At 39.6% G+C, this 10,356-nt stretch overlaps 1 protein-coding gene across 1 annotated transcript in view; it reads right to left on the bottom strand.

Moving 5' to 3' along the window:
* The window catches only part of SENP1 (SUMO specific peptidase 1), a 67,517-nt gene that overhangs the window by 4,247 nt on the left and 52,914 nt on the right, over window positions 1-10,356 (bottom strand). Inside the window, exons 17-18 of the mRNA XM_042780556.1 lie at window positions 1,549-1,752; window positions 193-272 (exon numbers count right to left, since the gene is read on the bottom strand). Of these exons, the coding sequence (XP_042636490.1) occupies window positions 193-272; window positions 1,549-1,752 (284 nt within the window). The remainder of the gene's footprint in view (window positions 1-192; window positions 273-1,548; window positions 1,753-10,356) is intronic.

Genomic DNA, 10,356 nt, shown 5'->3' with positions numbered 1-10,356 from the left:
ACTTGAACATATTTTTTTAATTATTCTATGATGAAATTTTACACATTTAGACTTAAAATATCTATTATTTCATTATATAAAGATTTATTTTATTAATCACTTCATTGTAGATATCAGCAGTTGAGTTCAATAGTTGGAAAAACACAACATACACCTGACACCAAACTTATTTGTCATCAACTCCCTACTTACAAGAGGATCTTGCAGGCTTCATTGTTTATCCCACCCATAGAGTCGTAATAGGTAATATTCTTCTTTCTGAAGTCCACAACCTAGGAATAAGAAAAAAAATCTGTGTGTTTATAAAGTGAAAAAAAATTGGTTGCTCAGCTATTTCTTTCTCTGGCACATGGAACATTTTGCCAGATTTCCTGGGAAATCATGACAAGTTTGATTACCACTCTGCATTGTACCATGCTTATCTGCCGAGAAAAGGAGAACAAGGGGATTATTTATGTAGAGCTATGGAGGAGGACAGGAGCTCTGATGGTACAGTGGTTAAGGCTATTGGCTGCTTAACCAAAAAGTTGAACCCACCAGGTGCTCTGTTGAAGAAAGATGGGGTACTCTGCTTCCATAAAGGTTTACAGCCTTGGAAACGTAATGGGGGTCACTATGAGTCAGAATCGACCCAATGACAGTCAGTTTGGTTTGGTGTATGGAGGGGAAGGAGCCCTGGCAGAGCAGTTGTTAATGCATTCAGTTGTTAACCAAAAGGTCAGCAGTTGGACCCACCAGCTGTTCTGGAGGGAGAAAGATGAGACCATCTACTTCCATAAAGACTTACAGCATTGGAAGCGTTACAGGGCAGCTCTACTCTCCCCTATAGGGTCACATTGTGAGACAATACACTTGATGGCAGTGGGTTTGGATTTTTCAGGTTTATGAAGGAGGCGGATTGATTAAAGGCCTCAATAATTGCCCTGACATCTTTTTCTAGCATTCAGGTTCTCCAACTGTAAGGTGGGCAACAGTAAAGAAACACCATGCTCTGCAGAGGACCCAAGTTGAATGAGATCATCTCCATACAGTTCAGAAGGACGGTGGAGATTTACCAGGCTTCTTTACCTTGAGAATTTCCTTTTGGTTTTGTGCTTTTCAAATGTAATTAAAAACAGATTGTAAAATACTGTCATAATTATATTAAGCTAATATATCTTTGTTCTCAGAGTCATAAAACATATTAATATGGCAACTATGCAAAACAAGTCATAATTGGGCAGAAAATAATAATCATAGAATCTGAGTTGACAGCATCATTAAAAAGTCACTTTTTCTCCCTATGCCTTGACTTGACACTGCTTCAACTCCCAACAACTTCCTTTTAAATTTTTCCAGAAAAGGAAATTTCAGCTTCTTGAAAGTCTGAGTATCTCCCACTCTTGATAGGAAGTCCATTGATCTATTCAATTTTTATTCAACCTACTAACACACACTATTACATTCTCTCAGTCTTCAAAATATAGAACTACTACTCATTACTCTCTGTGCATTCTACAATTATACCTATTTCTTTTAAATTTTATCAGATATAAAAGAGGTACTCACAGCTAAACACCAGTGCACTCCCAGGTGAATGGGCACCAAAAGAATGTCAACTGAAAATACATCCACTTTCTTTGTCCAACGTTTCACTGCCTGATATCCAGCTGTTTTTAACTTAGTGAAGAAAAAGGTATTAAATGCATGCACACTTGGCAATCCCTTCTCTTTACTTCGCTCCATCAGCATGTTCATGTAGAAATTGATGATCTGTGGGAAAAAATTCTGTGTATTAGAATAGATACGCAGGCCTTCTGGTATAGTTGTATTAATGGGAGGAAAGCTAGTGCTGTTGTGAATAGCATACACTATTGTTTCTTATTTAATTCAATTAAGCCTTAAATGCCCAACAGCTTCATGCCCTATATCAAACTCCAAATAGAAAGGAGAGTTGAGATGGTTATAAACAGCAAAAAGAGGAAAACTGTTATGTATGGATGTACATACACACACACACACACACACACACTGTCAGGTGCTGTCGAGTCAGTTCCAACTCATGGTGACCCTATATACAACAGAACAAAACGCTGCCTGATCCTGCACCATCCTCACAATCATTGTTATGCTTGAGGCCACTGTTACAGCTACTTTGTCAATCCATCTCATTGAGGGCCTTCCTCTTTGTCACTGACCCACCAAGCATGATAATCTCTAGAGACTGGTCCCTCCTGATAATATCACCAAAGCCCAAGAGGCAAAGTCCCACCATCCCCACTTCTAAGAAGCATTCTGGCTGTACTTTCATCTAAGACAGATTTGTTGTTCTTCTGGCAGCCCATGGTATATTCAATACTCTTCTCCAGTACCATAATTCAAATGCATTACTTACTCTGGTCTTCCTTATTGATTGCCCATGCATATAAGGTGAGTGAAAATATAATGGCTTGGGTCAGGCGCACCTTTGTCTTCAAAGTGACATCTTTGCTTTTTAACTCTGTAAAGAGGTCTTTTGCAGCATATTTGCCCAATGCCATACATCATTTGATTTGACTGTTGCTTCCATGGACATTGATTGTGGATCCAAGTAAAACGAAATCACTGACAACTTGAATCTTTTCCCCATTTATCATGATGTTGCTTACTGGTTCAGTTGTGAGGATTTTTGTTTTCTTTATATTGAGGTGTAATCCATACTGAAGACTGTAGTCTTTAATCTTCATCAATAAGTGCTTCAACTCATCTTCATTTTCAGCAAGCAAAGTTGTGTTATCTGCACACTGCAGGCTGTTAATGAGTCTTTCTCCAATCCTTATGCCATGTTCTTCATATAGTCCAGCTTCTCCAATTATCTGCTCAGCGTACAGTGTGAATAAGTATGGTGAAAGGATGCAGCCTTGATGCACATGTTTCCTGATTTTAAGCCAGGCAGTATCCCTTTGTTTTGTTTGAATGGCTGCCTATTGGTCTATGTATAGGTTCCTCATGAACACAATTTAGCTTTCTGGAATTCCCATTCTCTGTAGAATTATCCATAATTTGTTATGATCCACACAGTTGAATGCTTTTTTATAATCAGTAAAGCACAGGTAAGCATCTTTCCGGTATTCTCTGCTTTCAGCCAAGATTCATCTGATATCTCTTGTTCCACAGCTTCTTCTGAATCCAGATTAAATTACTGGCAGCTCCCTGTCTATAAACTGCTGCAACCATTTTTTAATTATTTTCAGCAAAATTTTACTTGAGTGTGATATTAATGATATGGTTTGATACTTTTCCACATTCTGTTAGATCACCCTTCTTTGGGATGGACACAAATATGGATCTCTTCCAGTCAGGTGGCCACACAGCTGTCATCCAAATTTCTTGGCATAGATTAGTGAGCACTTACAGTGTTGTATCTGTTCGCTGAAACATCTCAAATGGTATTCCATCAATTCCTGGAGCTTTGTTTTTTGCCAATGCCTTCATTGCAGTTTGGACTTCTTCCTTCAATACTACTGGTTCTTAATCATATGCTAACTCCTGAAATGGTTGAACACTGACCAATTCTTTTTGGTACAGTGACTCTGTATATTCCTTCTATTTGCATCATTCAATATTTTGCCCATAAAATTCTATAATAATGCAACTCAAGGCTTGAATTTTTTCTTCAGTTCTTTCAGCTTGAGAAATACTGAGTATGTTCTTCTCTTTTGATTTTCTAACTCCAGGTCTTTGCACATTTCATAATACTTCACTTCGTCTTTTTGAGCCACCCTTTGAAATATTCTGTTCAGCTCTTTTACTTCATCATTTCTTCCATTTGATTTAACTACTCTATGTTCAAGTTTCAGAGTCTCTTCTGACATCCATTTTGGTCTTTTCTTTCTTCATGTATGATGTTCTTGATGTCATCCCACAACTCATCTGGTCTTCAGTCACTGGTATGCAATGAGTCAAATCTGTTCTTCAGACAGTCTCTAAATTCAGTGGGATATACTCAAGGTTATACTGTGATTCGTGGAGTTGTTTTAATTTTCTTCAGCTTCAACTTCAGCTTGCATAGGAACAACTGATGGTGTGTTACACAGTCAGCCCTGGCCTTGCTCCAACTGATGATATTGAGCTTTTCCATTGCTGCTTTCTACAGTTTAGTTGATTTGATGTGTGTGTGTGTGCATGTATGTGTGTGTGTGTCTAAAATGAGATTTGGGATACAAAGGGGCAGAAATGCTGGCCAGATGAGGGTTAGGTCAAAAGATTAGAGAATGGGTAGGAAGGGGTGATAGAAGGTGAGGCTTAGGGAAAAGGAAGGAAAGAGTGCAAGCAGTTTAGTAAGGCACATTAGCTGTCACTTAATCTGTTGAAACTGTGTGGGTAAACAGATTCTCACCTCAATCTGTTAGAGCCTACTGTTAATGAAGCAAAGGTCAAGAGTTCAGTCTTTATATGTAGGTCACCTAGCTTTGTACAAAGACAGAAAACTCTGTTCCATGGCTAGCAACTGCCTTTTTAGCCTAATAAGCCATCTTGCAGAGCAAAGTGTTTTGTTCTCAAGTAGAATTAAGTGACAGTGTCTATGGCCTAGGATAAACCCATCAATGGTATAGAAAACATCTCTAAGCTGACAGTAGCACAACAATGTTACCTTTATAGAGCCAGCCATGGATGCAGTATAAGAACCTACATTACGTAAGACCTGAAAGTAAAGTCACAAACATGAAAAGTAAAGTTTTCTCCCAGAATCTTACGATTAGCTTTCTCATCTCTGTTGATTCCATTTATGCTTTCAATATCAAGTGTGAGTGAAAGACATGAAAATTTCTCATAGGGAACACATGGGATTCTTTCTTGTTAATGAAACAATGTCTCCTCTACTAGTGACTATGTCATCCATGGTTCCTTTACGTCCAGAACTTCTTGGTACTGAAGCCTGAAAGTTATTATGCCGGAAGTTACTGCATACTTACTTTATGTGGCCAGCTGAGGCCAGGCCAGTGTCTGTAGACTACAAGGAATGAATGGGCTAACTGATTCACAACCTGGAAATATGACTAAGAAAACAGGCACATTTTTCAGAATGCTTTTTGGGGAATGGGAAAACGCCCCTGTCCTTTGACAAATATTTACACAGCAGGATGCCAGAGCAGTGAGCTGCTGCCCAACAGTAGGCAACTACATACTGGGTAGGCAGCAGGGAGCACTGCCAGGAACACACCAAAGCATGGTCTAGACTAGAGAAAGGGCCTATAGACAAGGATGCCTAGGTAGCTGCAGGGAAACCACACTCACTATGAGACAGAACTCTGACATGGGGGTTGCTAGGACTGAAGAAAGACACTGTTCTGCCAGCAGTTCTGAGGACTAAGCAATAGCAAACCTATAGGACTCAGGTGGTACCTTATTCTCTGCCTAGTGTGCTCCATAGATCACTAGCACTCAGTAGTTTGTGTGATTTTTATTGTGATTTGGGTGAAAGTTTACCAAACAAATTCACTTTCCATACAGCAGCTCACATACACTTTGTCTCATGACATTCACTGCAATTTCCCACGATGCACTTCCTCCCCATAAGTTATCTCTTCCCTGTGTCCTTCCCTTCCATGCACTCCTGTCCCCTGAGCTGTCTCCTTGTGCATACACAGCCCTTCTATCCTCCCATGATTGAGCTCTCCAAGAAGTGTATCTACCTAATGCAAATATTCAGCTCATATGCCTGTCTTTTGTTTGGCTGGAAGCCACAGCAGTGGGTTCAATTCCAGACCTGAAGGAAAGGTAGGGGCCATAGTCTCAGTGGTTCCATCAGGCTTTATCAGACCAGCAAACCTAGTTCCCTTTTTTTAAAAATGATTTTGAGTTTTGTTTCACATTGCTCTCCTGCTCTATCCAGGATCTCCTACATAGCACAGATCCCCCTCTGAGTAGTTGATAGTGGTAGCTGGGCACCATCTAGTTCTTCTGGTCTCAAAGTTACATAGGCTGAGCACTCAGTGGTTTTAAATGATAATGAATCAATTAGAACTGTGTAGAGCCTAGATGTCTGAAATCTAGGTTTCCAATCTAACTCTGCCCTCTGAGACTAAAGGTGTTAGCTATCAGATACTTCTAGACTTGTGAAGGCAGCCATGATGCTGGAGGACTGACCCAGAAAAGAGAGGTTTCTAGTCTGCAAATTATATTCCCCAGTGAGAGAAAATCAGCAAGAGGGACTGACTCATCTGGCATTCTACCCACAATATGAGCCATGTTATGAGGCTAAACCCTTCAATGCAAGGGATGAAGTGAACAGGTAGATGACCTGCTAGTCACTGTAAGTCACATCTTCCACAGGGACAGTTAGTTTACATATTACAACAGGCACCAAGGACTCAAGGAGGAAGTAAAAGGAATCAGTCAGAGAACTAAGGACAGCCAAGCACAAAAGAGCCATGGAGATAGGTCCTTATCAGAGAGGTATGGGTTCATTAGCCTAAGGTTTGGAAAAGAGAGAAAAAAAAAAAAAAAAAATGACATAAGCAAGTGCCATGCTACACCATTTTATTTTCAGAAAAAAAGGGTTCTGGAAAGCAGTGAAGTTTAGCTGGACTGATACAGACTGAGATCCCCCCCAGACACATACACTTTGAGAGGGAGGATTATAAAACTAAAAACCAACACAGCTGAACAGAGACCTAGAAATCAGGACACCATGTTGTCTGTTTCTTTTGAGAATCCCTTTTCTATTGATTTAATCCTGACACCTCCTAAGTTTCTCCATTAAGAGGAAATGGTCTTATCCAAACTCAACTCTTTCATTAGCTCTAGTTAGTGATCTGCATATCCCCTGTATCCAGGTTTTGGTGGCCTCCATGTTCCCTCCCATTAGCCGAGGATGACATCTGAGGCAGAATTTAGATCTGTGTTTCTCTCCTCAGTTTTTCAGCTATTACTCTAACAAATGGGAAAAACTGACATAGTTCAGCCAAGATGAAATCATACCAAAAAAACAAGCTAAGAATTAAGAGTTAGAGAACAAAAAGATTACTACATGTCATCTCACAGAGAAGAGCTGGAGATGAAGGGAAAAAGAAATGAGAGAAGGGATCACAGTGCTCAAGATGAAAGAGAACAGTAATGGTCTGAGCATTTGCTTATATTTTGTGAAAAAAAAAAAAAAAAAAAAAAGGGTCCCTCCTCCTACGGCGAGAGCTTTCTGCACTCAAGACTTTCTTAACTCCAGCAGATTCTGGATTCCCTTTGAAATAGGGGTTAAAAGTAGTAGATCAGCCTTGTGCCTACTGTTTGTCTTGCCAGTGTACCAGCATCTGAAAGCTACTGCTTGTACTGGTCCACTTGTCACCCTTCCTGGGGCCCACACTGCCTCCACTTGATTGCTGTGGCTCCTGATGCTTAAGGAGCTGCCCTTCCTGCTGCCTCACAGCCTTGGCCATGAGCGCCTGTTTGTCTATGCAGTCCTGCCTGGGGAAGGAAAGGCTTGTTTATAGTGTCATGTTCCTTTGTGATTTTATTTGAAGAGCTGCCAGGCTGAAGCTGAAAAAGTCTAAAAGAAAAGTCTACAATGTTTTCCAACTAAGGATTCAATACTTTTCCTGTATGTTACCACAATGACACAAATGACCATTGCTATTTGTATCTTCCTTCTTGTCCAGTAAGCTGGTCACACTATTGTTCTGTCATGCATTTGGAAGTAAAACATTTACTAATATTGCAGTCTTGATATTTAACCCTTTCCATGTTTACACTCTGAACACTTCCAATTTGCTTAAAAAAAAGTTCTAAACATCCTGGCCTTGACCGTGCTGCTGAGCAGAGACCAAGACAACTATTACTGGGGGGAAAAAGCAGTTTTTCTAATTTTACCTTTCTAAAATTTTACCTTACCTTTCCATTCTGATTTTTAAATTAAATTTACCTTTGTCAACTACAAAACCCAAGAGACTAACTAAACAGTAGCACTGAATATTATGGGTCAGAGGTCATTCACTCATAAGATATGATCTAGCACTACTATAGAAACCAAGAAGGGAGGCTTCAGGAAAGCTGTATGTATTGTACTCATCACTGTAAACATATTATTGTTGTTAGGTGTCGTCGAGTCGTTTCCGACTCATAGCGACCCATGCACAGCAGAACGAAATACTGCTCAATCCTCTGCCAGCTCCATGATCCCTGCTATACCTGAGCCCATCATCGCAGCCACCATGTCAATCCATCTCGTTGAAGGCCTCCTCCTCTTTCACCGACCCTCCACCCTACCAAGCACGATATCCTTCTCCAGGGAATGGTCCCTTCTGACAACATGACCAAAATAGGTGAGACAAAGTCTGGCCATTCTCACTTCCAAGGAGCATTTCAGGTGCACTTCCTCCAGGACAGATCTGTTAGTTCTTTTAGCAGTCCATGGTACTTTCAGCATTCTTCACCAGCACCACAACTCAAAAGCATTAACTCTTCATCGGTCTTCCTTACTCATTGTCCAGCTCTCACATGCATACGAGGTGACTGGAAATATCATGGCTTGTGTCAGGCGCACCTTAGTCCCCAAGGAGACATCCTTGCTCCTCAGCACTTGAAACATATACATACACTTTTACATACATACATACACTTTTTCTTAAATACAAATTCAAGTAACAAATTATTAGAATCATTGCAACACTTTTAGATAAAGATAGGTAGGCAACACCTACTTTTATGGAGTCATAAAATGACAACTGTAATTACCATTCTCCATAGGACCCTTTGTACCTCCCAGGTTTTTCAGAACTGGTTCTATTAAGAAACACTTTAAAGAGGCAAGCTAAAACAATGTGGAAGCCAATGAATCATATAAGAAATGGTACACCTTCCATTCTGATCATTTTAATCTGCATGTAATAGTGCAGAGCATATGGTGGACCAATCATATTCATGTGACTAATTTATCTAATTTTATATTATCTTCTTCAGCAGTTTTTACGCCCTAAGGAAAATCTAATCTCTGTGCTAGGTTTGCCTAGGTTCACTTTTAATGTTTTGTAGGCTGGTTCCCCCCCCCCTCCTCCCTTTTACTGAGCATCACTCAGTTTTAATTACTCCTTGGAAACAGAATTAACTTATTAAGCTATGACCACTACCAGTTCCCCATTTCCACTGAAGATTTGTGTTCTGAAAATTACAATGCCAGACAAGAATTATGTGATCTGGTTCTAGATTCTGATTCTGCAATGAAAATCATGTGATCTTGGCATATCCCTTATCAAGATTTATTTCTTACTTCCTCACTACCAATCAAGTAAGAATACTTTGTCTCTGTACACAAGACTATTATGATGGCAAACAGCAGAAAGACATCATTTTCCTTTCAGAGAAGACTCTTACAAAATAGGTAGTCTGCCTGGTTAGTTATGGCATCAGCATCCTTACAGTCTAGTGTGTAGGTTTTCTGTCAATTCTATCCACCACCACCCCACATGCCACCCCAAATATTTGCAACGAATCTTTTCCTCATGGCCTTTCTCAAGCTGGTGAAGTTAGAAATGCACTTTTCAAACAGTCCAATGTTCTTCCATTTTGGAATCAAATGGGGATAATTAAAAATGAAGCCAACAAGAAGACATGTCGGCTTGCTACTTTCCCAACTCAACTACGGAAATAAATAGCAAGGGATGAGAGAGAGAACAGTGTCCTGGAAAGAAAATAAAGAGACAGGAGATGCTACAAACATCTTGTTTCTGCACATGAGACAGAGCATGTAGACCTGTGTAAAGAAAGTGTTTCATATTCAAAAACATTTGAGCACATGGGATCTATGTACCTGTTTTAAGTCTTCTACATCCTTACTGACTTTCTAGCTACTTATTCTATCAATTGGAGTGCCTGGGTGGTGCAAAAGGTTAATGCACTTGGCTGCTAACCAAAAGGTTGGAGGCTTCAATCTAACTCAGAGAGAATCCTTGGAAGAAATGCCTGGTGACTTGTTTCCAAAAAATCAGTCACTGAAAATCCCATAAAATACAGTTCTACTTTGACAGACACGTGGTCACCATGAGTCTAAGTCATCTCAATGGCAACCGGTTTTTTTAGTATGGAAAAAAGAAGGTAAAGCAGCTGATTAATATTTTAGTATTGATTAAATGCTGAGAAGACATTTGGGACATAATGGGTTAGGTAAAATATATTATTAAAATTAATTTCACCTGTCTCTTTTTACTTTTATTAATGTGACTATTAAAAATTTATAAATTGCATATGTGGCTCACATTATAGTTCTACTGGACAGTGCTGGTTTAGATCTACATTTGATGTGCTCATCAATATGGCTGGGTTTAAATCTACTATCTGGCTCTCTTTATTTCCATTTGTCCCACCTGTTCTACATGTTATAAATCCCTCAACACACTGTTTTATTTT

Source organism: Orycteropus afer, unplaced genomic scaffold (assembly GCF_000298275.1).
Source record: "Orycteropus afer afer isolate SDZICR_OR568_19922 unplaced genomic scaffold, OryAfe1.0 scaffold00045, whole genome shotgun sequence".
Lineage (NCBI taxonomy): Eukaryota > Metazoa > Chordata > Mammalia > Tubulidentata > Orycteropodidae > Orycteropus > Orycteropus afer.
This window is presented reverse-complemented; position numbering and strand designations above follow the sequence as displayed.